Below are 13335 nucleotides of genomic sequence, written 5' to 3'. Positions count from 1 at the left end.
AGTCTTTAATAGTGAATTCATCATCTAAGCTTTTCTTCAATTGATCTATTGCTTCCAAATCATTTCCAGTGATAAGCAAATCATCTACATATGCTAGAATGATTGCTTGTTTTCCATTCTCTTCTTTTATGAAAAGAGAATAATCTTTCTTTGACTGCTTGTATCCTAACTTCATTAGGAAATTCTTCAAAGCTGAGTTCCAAGCCCTAGATGCTTGTTTTAGACCATAAATGCTTCTTATTAGTCTACAAACTTCTCCTGTTTTCCCTTTCTTGTATCCCTTAGGGGGCTTCATGTAAATTTCTTCCTCAATGTAACCATGCAGAAAAGCATTGTTCACGTCCAGATGTCGCAGCTTTCAATCCTTGATAGTTGCAAGAGCTATCAAGATCCTTACAGTGCTAAATTTAGCTGTAGGAGAGAAAGTATCTTTGTAATCTTTCCCTTTTATCTGCTTGTCACCCCTTGCTACTATTCTTGCCTTGAGTCTTACTATTTTCCTATCCCTGTCACATTTCACTTTGTACACCCACTTGGAATCAATGGCTTTCTTTCCTTCTGGAAGGGTTACCATCTTCCAAGTTCCATTCTTCTCCATTGCTTGGAATTCCTCTTCCATTGCAGCTTCCCATCCTGGATCACCTTGAGCTTGCTCATATCTTTCTGGTTCTTTTATGCCCATCACTTTCCCTATGCAAGCCATGAAATCAGCAGAGTGATTCTTCATTTCTTTCATTGTTTGGACTGTGAATGAAGTGGACTGGTCTGATTGGGTTTCAACACCAGGAATCTTGTACACAAAATCTTTGTACTTGTTTGGAACAGTTCTTGGTCTTTCTGATCTTCTAGTTTCAAGAGGTTGTTCTGTTGGGATGATGACTTGAGTGTTCTCTTCTGAACTTACTTCTAAAGTTGGTGAATTCTCACCAGTTTCAGAAACTTGAGGAGAGCTTTCAATTGGAGTTTGTCCTGTTCCATTCAGGTTAAGAGAATCAAAATTCCCTATGCTTTCACCATTGCTTCCATCATCAAAAAAATCATTTTCTTCTATTTCATCAGACACCAAGAGAGGGAAAATTCCATGTTGTTGTGAGGTTTGTAACACAGGCTGTTTTGGATTGAGGAAAGGAAAGATGTCTTCTTTGAACACCACATCTCTACACATGTACATTTTTCTTTTCTGCAAGTCAAACAACTTGTATCCTTTCTGACCATAGGGGTACCCTAGTAACACTGATCTGATTCCCTTTTCCTCAAATTTGTCAGTTTTCCTCAATGTGGGGGAGCCATAACACAAACACCCAATTATTCTAAGATGTTCATATTCTGGCTTTCTCTTGTTTAATCTTTCAAAAGGAGTTTTCCATCCAAGAACTGAACTAGGTAAAAGGTTTATCAAATAGGTTGCTGAGAGAATACATTCTCCCCAGAAGTACTTGGGTAGACCCGCATGAAGTCTAATTGCTCTTGCAGTCTCTAAGAGGAATCTGTGTTTCCTCTCCACTCTACCATTCTGTTGAGGAACTCCTGCTATGCTTCTCTGATGCAAAATCCCCTTTTCTGCAAGCATCTTTCCACATTCTGACTGAAGAATTTCAGTACCATTATCACTTCTCAGTGTTTTCACCTTGGTATCATATTGAGTTTCAACAGAACAGAAGAAGTTGCAAAGAATGCTTCTTACCTGTTCCTTGTTAGATAATAGTTGAGTCCATGTGGCTCTACTAAAATCATCTACTATGGTTAGAAAATATCTAGCACCTGTGATGTTTTTGACCTTATAAGGCCCCCACAAATCAACATGAATTAGCTCAAAAATACTATTAGCAATTGAACTGCTTGGCTTAAAAGGCAATCTGTGGTGTTTTGCCACACAACAAGTGTCACAAAAATACTCATTTAGGTTCTTACAATGACAAATACTCAAATGCTTCATCTTTGACAAAGAAACATGACCCAACCTAGCATGTAACACACTCAAGTTCTGTTTCATATTCCTAACTGCATTATTGCTACCACTAATACTGCTAATATTGCTATTCTTCTCTTCTGCTTTTCCAAAATCCAGCTTATAGAGACCTTCTTCACCTCTTCCTTCAGCAATTACATCTTTACTGATAGGGTCCTGTATTACACACCCATTTTTGTCAAAAATCACCAAGCAAAGATCATCTTCTATCAGTTTGCTTACTGACATCAAGTTATGTTTGAAATCAGGCAAAAATAACACATTTTTCAGCATCATTTTGGGGCTCAAACTTACTGAACCCATTTCTTTTACAGTTTTGATTTGACCATCAGGAAGTCCCACTTTCACATGAAATCTAAGGGGTTTGATTTCAACAAGTAAATCTCTATTTCCCACCATATGATCAGAAGCACCTGAATCTATTATCCAAGTTCCTGGATCAAAAACTTGAAAATAATGTCCTACATTTGAAGCAAGGAGATTACCTGCAAAGTTTGCTAAATGTTGTTTCTCACTGAGTGCCTTCATCACTTCCTGCACCAGAGTAGAGATAAGGTTTGGATCTGACTTTGCTCCACTTGTTTCACCATGCTCATTGCTTTTCTCAAGTGGTGTGTCACCTGCAAAGTCATTCCCTTGCTTGTTCACATTTGCTGATGTCTTGTGTGTTATCTTTCCCTTCCCAGGGTTCTTAAACCAGTCTGGATAACCCACAAGCTGGAAGCATTCTTCTTTAGTATGCCCTTTCATTGTGCAGTGATCACACTTTTTCTTCATTTTGGCTTCTTTTGATTCTCTTTTCTGCCAGGTGTTCACATATTGCTTCTTCACACTCATTGCACTCATCTCATTGTTGCTACTCATGTTACCAGTGATTTCCTTTTGTTTCTCTTGCTGCTGAACAAGGTGGAAAGCCCTATTCACAGGAGGCAAAGGTTCCATAGCAAGAATGCTTCCCCTGATGTTCTCAAAACCCTCATTGAGAGCCATTAGAAACTGTATCAGTTTGTTCAGAGATTCTGCATCTGCCAATTTTTTCATCATGTTACAAGTGCATTTACTCATTGCTCCACATGTGCACTCAGGCATACCTTCAATAGAAGATATATGATCCCATAAATTCTTCAGCTTGCAGTAAAAATTCCCAACAGCCTGATTTTCTTGCTTCAAATCACTCAACTCTTTCTTCAGCTGATACAAGAGGGGGGCATTTGTTTGACCATACCTTTCCTTGACTTCGTCCCACAAATCCTTGGAAGTTTCAAGGTATATGAGACTCTCTGCAAGGTTTGTTGTCATTGAAGCCAAAATCCATCCTCTCACAGCATTATCATTTCTGTACCATTTACCAAAATCTGCATGCCCCTGATTTGGCTTCTTGATCTTTCCATCAATATATCCAAGCTTGTTCCTTGAGCCAAGTGCCATCCTAATGCTCCTGGTCCAGTTGAGATAATTTTCACCATTAAAAATGATGATTCCAAGCTGCTGGTTAGAACTGCTATGGTCTGAGTTGGCTAAATAATAAGGATCTGCATATGCATTCCCATTTTGATTTCCACTACTATCTCCATCATCTGGCATCTTGCTTCCTTAAAGATTGAAACTTTCAAAAGAAAATACAATTTTGTTTGAGTTTAGAGCGTTTCCTGCTCTGATACCATGAAGAAAATAAGATCAAAGATGTTTCAGCAAGATCGCTGTTTTCATTTCTTGTTTAGCAAGGCACAAAATTTGTGCTGCTCATTCTCTCGCGGCTGCGCTCCTCATACATCCCATATATATATATGGCTAACTACATTCCCTAGGAAGATTCTAACCTAGGAAAGCAAACCAATACAAAAAGGACAGCACATACTACAAGACAACCAATAGAAGGCTGCCATACACAACCATACAACTCACATAGTACACATACCATTACCATGTGACACTATTTTCTACAAATTTTATAAAGTGGTATTAATATCACAAAAATGGTGCTAAATATTTTAAAATGGTATTCATAGGATCCAAATTGGCAAACGGGGTTGACTATTCAACAATTTCAAAATGACTGGGAAATTACAAACAAGCCCATGACATGTATTTCATAATACATGCATGGCTGCGATTTTAACGCCCTCTGTGATATAGCGATAAAAGTTAGAAAATAACAAATACTAGGTACTTTAGTTGACAACATTATTCTTTGATACTCCACTATCCAGTGTCACAATTTCGCATATACTATGTAGACTTTTTTATGATTTAAATTAGAAAAAGAACATATTCATTAAGAATATTATTCGATTTGACTTAATGTATCTTTTCAAAAATCCAAAAAATTTATGTTTAAAGATAATCAAATTAAGTTGTTATTAAAGGTTGAGAGTTCAATCTCCAATAGGGGTACCCAAGGGAGGAATTTTCCTTACCACCCCTTTAAAAGTGTCTAGCTTACTAACCTTTGTAGGGTGAAATTCGGCTCGATATGACACTTTATCTTACCTTATATCCTAACACTTATAAAGCCACAAACTTTGGTTACTATTCTAACAATAGTTAATCGTCTGATTTACCCCAAATTCATTCAAGATTTTTTTTTGTCTTTCCTTAAGAACATGGTAATTACCGGCACACCTTTAAGGCCTTAACCCTTTTACACTGCCAGGTGTCCTATCTCCTAGGCCCCTAGCACAAGTCTCTTCTCTCCTCCCTTTAACGTTTTTTTTTTTTTTTTTTTTTTTTTTTTTTTTTTTTTTTTTTTTTTTGCGTTTACCATGAAATTGTAAGCGTTAGTCTTTTACATAACATGTACATTTACCAAATAGAATTTTATATCTTGGGGGATTGTAAGTGCGCACGATCCAACAACTAATAAAAAACTAGACGGAGTAGTCATACACGAACTATAAATACTGCGTCTCCCGTTTAAAAATAGTTGCACCACTTTGATTTTTCATGTTTGTCAATGCACTTTGACCGTTAACATCTTTAACTACTCCCTTTGTCCCATAATTATAGTCCCGTTTGACAAAAAACACGGGTTTTAAGAAAAATGGAATATAGTACATGAAAAAGTGGAATAAAGTACAAATGATGATTGAATTGTTTGGAAAAGTGGAATAAAGTATATGTGAAAGAGAATATAGTACATAGGAAAGTGGAATATAGTACATGGGTGAAGGGTGAAGTTTTCAATACATTTTTAATTAATATAGTACATGAGAAAGTGGGAAATTAGTAGCCAAAATTAGAAGTAGGACTATACTTTTAAGACGCCCGATTTACAGATTTAGAAAACAAGACTATAATTTTGGAACGGAGGGAGTATCTATTAATACATTTTTTTTGTTGACATTTTGGTAAATAAACATTTGGATTATGAGACTAATCCAATATCTTATATCTTTGTAAAGAGAGTCAAAGTTACTAACCATGCTCTAAAAAGAAGAAAATATGTGTGCAAGATTCCGGTCTAGTAGAGCAGTTTTTTTTTACTAACTAAAGCCCAGCCCTATCACCACCTTCACTCGGCCCCTACCAACACCCTCAGCTAAACGCCACCGCCAATGAACACGCAGCAACCTGCCGTTTACCTCACCTTCATCAAACCACCTACGCACTTTCACCTAAAAGCTACTGCCAAGTGCCAACCTAATCACCATCACCATCCCACCGACACCAATTTTAAAGATGGTGGTGGAGGCGGTGCGGGAATTTTGTGATGGAGGTGGTGCTGCGCACTTTTCTTGGTGTAGGGGGTGCCGGATTTTTTTGGTGGAGGTGGTGGTGGTGTACGCTTTTATGGTGGAGGCGGTGCTGATTTTTTGTGATGGAAGTGGTGCCGTGCGCTTTGGCTGTGGAGGCGTTGTGGGGTTTTTGTGATGGAGGTGGTTCAGCTTCTGTGGTGGTGGACTTGTGGGCTTGGCGGTGGATAGAGCTCTCAGATCGGTTGTGCGGCCGCATTCCCTGGGAAAAGGAGAGAGGATCAGAGGATATAATTGGGTATGATTATTGTTTAATGTGACTAATAAGGGATTTAGGATCATGTTTAATTTCGTATACTTCGTATGCCATTCTAATTTCCATAAACAACCATGTTTAATTTTAATTATAATTTATATGTGTAGATTTTAAGGAATTATAAGAGCAATATTTTTCTGCCAACCTAATACAACAATTAACAATCCTGCATAGGCCTCTGATTTTTTCCCGTCTATTTGATTGCAATGACTATTGATGTACAATTTAGAATCGGACCTAAAGATGTTTGAAGCTCAAAGTCTGTTTTGAAGGTTATATTACAAAAGCTAAGAATCTTTTTTGGATGTTGAAATAATTTAATTATAATCTTACAATGTTGGCTTATCCTCTTTCAATCCTCGATAGGGAACAGGAAAGATAACTTATAATGGCGACGATTTGACACAAATTGTTCCCCATAGAAGGAGTGCTTATATCAGTCAAAATGATCTTCATTTTGGAGAAATGACAGTAAGGGAGACACTCGATTTTTCAGGACGATGTTTAGGGGTTGGGAATCAGTATGAGTTATTGGAAGAACTCTTAACACAAGAGAAGCAATTAGGGATCACCCCGGATCTTGATGTTGATGTCTTCATGAAGGCCATAGCAGTTTCAGGTCAAGAAAGTAGTCTAGTTACTGACTATGTCTTCAAGGTTTGTAATCTTTACTTTCTATAATTTTCAATCTATATGACAACTAAACTAACTTGCATTGCTTACATTTTGAGACATTAAAGCATATACTTTTAAGTCAGTAATGCAGAATGAAAATTGTCATTAGTGACACCTGATACGAGTAATAATTATGAGTATTTTGGTCCCAAGAGTACACTAACATTTTTTTTTCTTCCCCTAGTTACTTGGATTAGATATATGTTCCGAGACCATGGTGGGTGATGAGATGAGGAGGGGTATCTCTGGTGGTGAGAAGAAGCGTTTAACTCTAGGTACTTTCAAATAAATATATATGGACATTTGGGTGAGCCTTTGATTAAGTTTTAGAAGGAAATTAATTAATTTGGCTGATTGTAATGTAGGTGAAATGTTGGTTGGACCAACAAAAGTCTTTCTAATGGATGAAATATCAACAGGATTGGATAGTTCCACCACTTTTCGCATATGCAAGAATTTAAGACAAATTGTTCATATGATGGATGTTACAATGATCATTTCTCTTCTACAACCAACTCCTGAGACATATGAGCTGTTTGATGATATAATTCTTCTTTCTGAAGGCCACATTATCTATCAGGGCCTGTGTGAAGATGTTCTTGAGTTTTTTGAGTACATGGGATTCAAGTGCCCTGAAAGAAAAGAAGTTGTCGATTTTTTGCTAGAGGTAACTTCCAAGAAAGACCAAGCACAATACTGGGCTAAGGAACAGTCTTCACACAGTTACATTTCTGCTATTGAGTTTGCTCAAGCCTTCAAATCTTTCCGAATCGGGCAAAAACTATCATCGGATCTTTGCATTCCTTATGATTATAAATCTAAAGCAGCCCAACCACCAGGTGCTCTAGAGAAGGAAATGTATGGCATCTCCAATTGGAAACTATTAAAGGCTTGTTTCTCACGGGAGTGGATGTTGATGAAGAGGAATTCTTTTGTTTACATCTTCAAAACAACACAGATAACTATCATGTCATTGATTACCATGACGGTGTTTCTGAGGACAACAATGCACCACGAAACAGTAGCAGATGGTGGAAAATACTTGGGAGCTTTATTTTTCAGTCTCATGAATATGATGTTTAATGGAATGGCAGAATTTCCTATGACAGTCATTACCCTTCCGGTTTTCTACAAACAAAGGGATCTTTTCTTCTACCCTGCATGGGCGTATGCCTTACCCATATGTGTCCTTCGAATACCTCTGTCGTTTTTGGAATCTGCAATATGGACTATTCTCACGTATTACACTGTAGGCTATGCTCCTGCTGTTAGTAGGTAAGGTAGACATGTCATTTTTAATATTTCATATTTGCTTTGGAATATCATTAGGAAGAAATTGATCACTTACAAACTAAATTAAAGCTATGAAACCCGTGGGGAATGAGAATTGAAGATGTGATTTGCACTATTCACAAATCTCAAAATCAACTAAGATTTTCTCACATTGAAATTAAACTTGTGTGTGATTTCATTAGGTTTTTTTGCCAGTGGCTAGCACTCTTCTGCACAAATCAGATGGCTATGTCTCTCTTTCGCTTGCTTGGTGCTGTTGGAAGAACAATGGTTATTGCTAGCACTATCTGTACCTTAACCTTGCTGTCTGTTTTTGTCCTAGGTGGTTTCATAATTGCAAAGGGTATGCTATTCAACTTTGCGTGCTTTTGATTTTTTGCTTTTCAAGTTCCATTTTTTGATGAAGTATAATGTACGTGCTTTTATCTAGCATTGGGAACTTCTGCTATACCCCTATTTACGTTGTGTGAGTTTTACAGATGATATTGCACCTTGGATGAAATGGGCATACTACCTTTCGCCTATGATGTATGGACAAAATGCTATAGTTATTAATGAATTTCTTGATAAGCGATGGAGCATGGTAAGTGCTCTTGTTTTTGCCTCCTTGCGGTCTCTTTTCCTTCATAGACTATTCATGTTTTTAAGAGACCAACTTATAAAATTTTCTTCTCGTAATGAACCATCTGAAACGATCAATTTGGTTCACGTGGTATATATGATAAATTTTTTAATGGTGTATATGATCATTTTACTTCGTATATATCCAAGGCAAAATGACCAGACCAAAAATGACAAATTCAAATTAATTCAAGAGGCAGAGCTTTTTAGCAAAGCGTTTACCTGTAAATTGTAATAGTATAGTATTATACTCTGTACATTTGAAACAAACATACTGAAAAGATGATTATACTTAATCTGAATGTATTCATTGTGTGTGTGTTTTTTATATGCTTATATTTACAATTAAATCTGCAGCCTAATACGGATTCAAGATTCCATGAACAAACCATTGGCAAAGTCATACTATCCTCGAGAGGCTTTTTTAAACAACAGTATTGGTTCTGGATTTGTATAGGAGCTCTATTGGGGTTTACTCTCATATTCAACTTGTTCTATATACTGTCATTGACATACTTAAATCGTGAGTCCTTGATTTCTTTTTTAGATTTCAGAAACACAATTAAATAACTAACTAATAAGTATAACAATGGTTCTTCAGCTATTATCCATTCCAGAACTATACCGTTGGAGGAGGATGACATCCAAAAGGAGCATGATGATAAAGGTAGCCTTGTAAAGAGTACTAGTTCTTCTGTAAATGGTGCTCCGGAAAGAGGAATGGTCTTGCATTTCCAACCTCTTTCACTAACATTCTGCCATGTCAATTACTATGTGGATACGACTGCTGTAAGTCAGATTTCGTTTGAAAAATTTGCTTTTTATTTAAATTGATAACACTATTATGATGTATTGATTGTGAAACTTCAAGCTTAATGCACGTGATGATTTATTCTTCAACAGGAAATGAAAGGCCAAGGTTGCAAAGAAGATCGTCTTCAATTGTTACAAGATGTTAGTGGTGCTCTAAGGCCTGGGATATTGACGGCACTAGTTGGTGTAAGTGGCGCGGGAAAAACCACATTAATGGATGTGCTTGCCGGAAGAAAGACTGGTGGCCACATCGAAGGAAGCATCAAGATAGATGGGTACCCTAAAAAGCAGGAAACGTTTGCTCGGATTAGTGGTTACTGTGAACAGAATGACATCCATTCACCTCATGTAACTGTCTATGAATCCCTAATATACTCAGCTTGGCTTCGTCTGTCTGCAGATGTAGACATAAAAGCAAGAAAGGTTTGTTACATCCATGCTTCATTAGTTCTTTGAGTCACTGTCATAAACAAAAGAGTATTCCTTTGGCTCCCAAGATCATCAACTCTAGAAGTACTATTACAGTTCTAACAAACATTGTTTTTCTTTCCGGTGTGAATATATGATAACTGTTTTTCTTGTAATAGAATATTGTGCTTAAACACGAGTGTAACATAAACTATAAACTTCAATTCCCTTCTTCTGAATAACAGATGTTTGTTGAAGAAGTAATGGAGTTGGTTGAGCTTAAACCACTTAAGGATGCTTTAGTTGGTCTTCCCGGTGTGAGCGGCCTTTCGATAGAACAAAGGAAAAGGCTGACAGTTGCAGTAGAGCTAGTAGCTAATCCATCCATTATTTTTATGGATGAACCAACATCAGGGCTTGATGCTAGAGCTGCGGCTATTGTCATGCGCACTGTGAGAAATACTGTGGACACTGGAAGATCTGTGGTTTGCACAATTCATCAGCCAAGTATAAATATCTTTGAGGCTTTTGATGAGGTATAACTTTGAAACAATATTCATTTTTAATTTATGACCATCTTTTTATCTCCACAAAAAGTATATTGATAATAGTTTTTATTTTGCAGCTCTTGTTGATGAAAAGGGGAGGACAAATAATTTATGCAGGACCCCTTGGTCACCACTCTTGTGAGCTCATTCAATACTTTGAAGTACGTGATTCACTTGATGCACTTGTAGTTATACAGTCTCCAATGCTTAACTTTGACCATTAACATCTTTAGTTAAATTTCAATTTTGTGCAGAGACTGTATTTTTTGTCCCTCCCTATCAATTAAGTTTAATAAGGATATAAGACAAAATCCAATCATAAAATATTACTGTACCACTTTGTAATTTCTGGACATCCAAAATCCATAGATACTAATTTGTCTTTTACAAGTGTAGTATTTCCTGTGAATCTTTATGTTCATCCTTTTTGCCTCCACATTAAAAAAAATGTACTTTTTTTATAATGTTTCAATGATGCTAAATTATTGTCGAATTTTTATCGACTCAAATTTGTTGTTCTTTTAGGCCATTCCTGGTGTGCCTAAAATCAAGGATGGTTATAATCCTGCGACATGGATGCTCGATATCAGTACTCCTCTAGTAGAGTCTCAGCTGAATGTGGATTTTGCAGAGCATTATACAAATTCCTCTCTTTATCAGTATGTGACAAATTTTAAATATGTTATCACATGAATGTACAGAGTATCTATTAATTCAAAAATTCAGGCTGAGAACTAGAGATTAAATCTGATATATATTTGTGTTCAGGAGGAATCAAGAACTGATTAGAGAGCTCAGCTCTCCTGCACCAGGTTCTAAAGATCTGTTCTTCCTAACTGAGTACTCCCAACCGTTCCTTGTTCAATTTAAGGCTTGTTTCTGGAAGCAATATTGGTCTTATTGGAGGAACTCAGAATACAATCTTGCTCGATTTTCCATGACCGTTTTTATAGGCCTTATCTTCGGTGTTTTGTTCTGGAATAAAGGAGGCAAAATGTGAGTTTTATGTACTTATTAAGCTATTTTTCATGAAGTATTCACAGTGTACCAAGATTATAAGATAAAAAGAGGAAGCTAATTAAATACTATGCTTAAACTAGTTAATACTCCATACTATGTATGTATCACGTATATGACACTGATTGTTTTGGAACAGATCTAAACAACAAGACCTACTGAACCTCCTAGGTGCCATGTATTCTGCTGTACTTTTCCTTGGGGGTACTAACACTTCTGCCGTGCAAGCTGTTGTTGCCACTGAGAGGACAATTTTCTATCGTGAAAAGGCGGCAAGGATGTACTCTGCACTACCCTATACATTTGCTCAGGTAATGTAACAAGGTATTTCACATTATAGGAAAATATAACATTTGCTCTGGTTTGAAATTAGTTGCACGTTGAAAGTATAATTTGATACAGGAATGTATAAACTAAGCTTGGGCACAGTAAAGGTTATCATTTCCTGTACTTTCCAATAAATGGTGCATAATTATTGAGTCAATTCATCTTCCACAGGTAGCAATAGAAGCAATTTACAATGTGATCCAAACTTTTGTTTACACCCTACTCCTCTACATCATGATTGGATTTGAATGGAACATCGGGAAGTTCTTGTACTTCTACTACTTCATCTTAATGTGCTTCCTTTACTTCACACTGTATGGAATGGTGCTCGTTTCTCTTTCACCGGGTCATCAAATTTCAGCCATTATAATGAATTTCTTCCTCGGCTTCTGGAACATATTTGCTGGATTCTTGATTCCTAGATCGGTATGTCACTTTCCACTAAATGCCTAAACTCATACTTGCTGGCCTTTTGACTGTTTTGAGTTTCAAACACAAGCAAAATTAGCTAACATGCATGTTAAATTCAATTACAATCTACTTTATCAAAGGATACTTAAAGTTGCATGTTAAAATTGACCCGACTTGCCCCTAGTCGATCCACAATTGCCTTTGATTTTAAACAAAAAAAATATTCACCTGAAAACTTGAATTCATTAAATTTGATTTGGTTGCAGCAAATACCAATCTGGTGGAGATGGTTTTACTGGGCTTCCCCACTTTCCTTGACATTATATGGTCTTGTAACATCACAAGTTGGCGACATTGATTCTACTCTTGTTGTACCGGGAGCAAGCCACAACATACCCGTTAAGGTCTTCCTCAAAGATTATTTTGGTTATGACTATGAATCCCTACCTTTCATTGTTGTTGCACATCTTTGTTGGGTCATGTTCTTCGTTTTCGGCTTTGCTTATGGCATGAAGTTCATCAACTATCAAAAGCGATGAATCCACGATTTGATCCGTCATCTTTTTCCATGAAGTTTGTGGATTAGATTATATGTAAGGGAGGGAATAGTAAATTGTAACTTGCACTTGATTATACAGGTCCAACCCTAAGGGTAAATATGGTGTAACCATATTTGTTATGGGATTATTAGTTCGTTTTAAATCAAAAATGATCACATGTAGTTTTGGCGGGAAAGTTGGTTAAGGTAGTTAGCTGACTTGAGGAATAAGTTGCTTGAAAATAGGAATTTTGTTAGAGAATTAGTTAGCTGATTTCTGACAGCTTATAACTAATTCGAATGCATTGTATTTGGATATATGAATACAATTACAATAACAAATTCCTCATCTCTCTCTCTTTCTCTCTCTTACTCTCTCTTTTCCTCTCTTATAATCTCTTCTCTTTTCTGAATTCTTTCTGGTGACCTCCATTGAAGGTGAGCAAAGTGAGCTCCCTTATCAATATTATTTTTGGATGTAACTTCATAGATCGACCTCAAACCATTAAAGCCCATGGAGAACAATTATAATTATTTTGTAGGTATCTGATCTGATTTGATTCGAATATGAATATTTATTAATATCGGGATGAACTTCATTTAACATTATATTTATATTATATGCTCCGTAGTATGTTGTGGACGATGGTGACACATGACCCAAAAAATCCTGGAAAGGAAAACAAACCGACGTAATATAATTGACT

At 36.6% G+C, this 13335-nt stretch overlaps 3 protein-coding genes across 3 annotated transcripts; 1 reads left to right on the top strand and 2 right to left on the bottom strand.

Annotated features, from left to right (window-relative positions):
* Positions 1-1883: 1883 nt before the first annotated feature.
* LOC130461440 (uncharacterized) lies at positions 1884-2777 on the bottom strand. Its single transcript, XM_056829545.1, has 2 exons — positions 2455-2777; positions 1884-2125 (listed from the first exon to the last, which is right to left on the bottom strand). Exons 1-2 carry the CDS (start codon positions 2744-2746, stop codon positions 2112-2114), a joined length of 306 nt encoding a protein of 101 aa, XP_056685523.1. The 5' UTR covers positions 2747-2777; the 3' UTR covers positions 1884-2111.
* A 52-nt stretch (positions 2778-2829) lies between these two features.
* On the bottom strand, positions 2830-3553 carry LOC130465683 (uncharacterized). Its single transcript, XM_056834546.1, has 2 exons — positions 2944-3553; positions 2830-2885 (listed from the first exon to the last, which is right to left on the bottom strand). Exons 1-2 carry the CDS (start codon positions 3551-3553, stop codon positions 2830-2832), a joined length of 666 nt encoding a protein of 221 aa, XP_056690524.1.
* A 1881-nt stretch (positions 3554-5434) lies between these two features.
* LOC110785608 (ABC transporter G family member 34-like) lies at positions 5435-13000 on the top strand. The gene is made up of 16 exons (XM_056829520.1): positions 5435-5959; positions 6344-6634; positions 6837-6927; positions 7018-7927; positions 8128-8288; positions 8425-8528; positions 8924-9089; positions 9168-9355; positions 9470-9802; positions 10033-10323; positions 10413-10496; positions 10861-10994; positions 11104-11331; positions 11492-11663; positions 11851-12105; positions 12357-13000. Exons 2-16 carry the CDS (start codon positions 6443-6445, stop codon positions 12627-12629), a joined length of 3582 nt encoding a protein of 1193 aa, XP_056685498.1. The 5' UTR covers positions 5435-5959; positions 6344-6442; the 3' UTR covers positions 12630-13000.
* The last annotated feature ends 335 nt before the right edge of the window (positions 13001-13335 follow it).

This window comes from Spinacia oleracea, chromosome 1 (genome assembly GCF_020520425.1).
Source record: "Spinacia oleracea cultivar Varoflay chromosome 1, BTI_SOV_V1, whole genome shotgun sequence".
NCBI classification, from domain to species: Eukaryota; Viridiplantae; Streptophyta; class Magnoliopsida; order Caryophyllales; family Amaranthaceae; genus Spinacia; species Spinacia oleracea.
The sequence above is the reverse complement of the archived record's forward strand: the minus strand, read 5'-3'. Positions and strand labels throughout refer to the sequence as shown.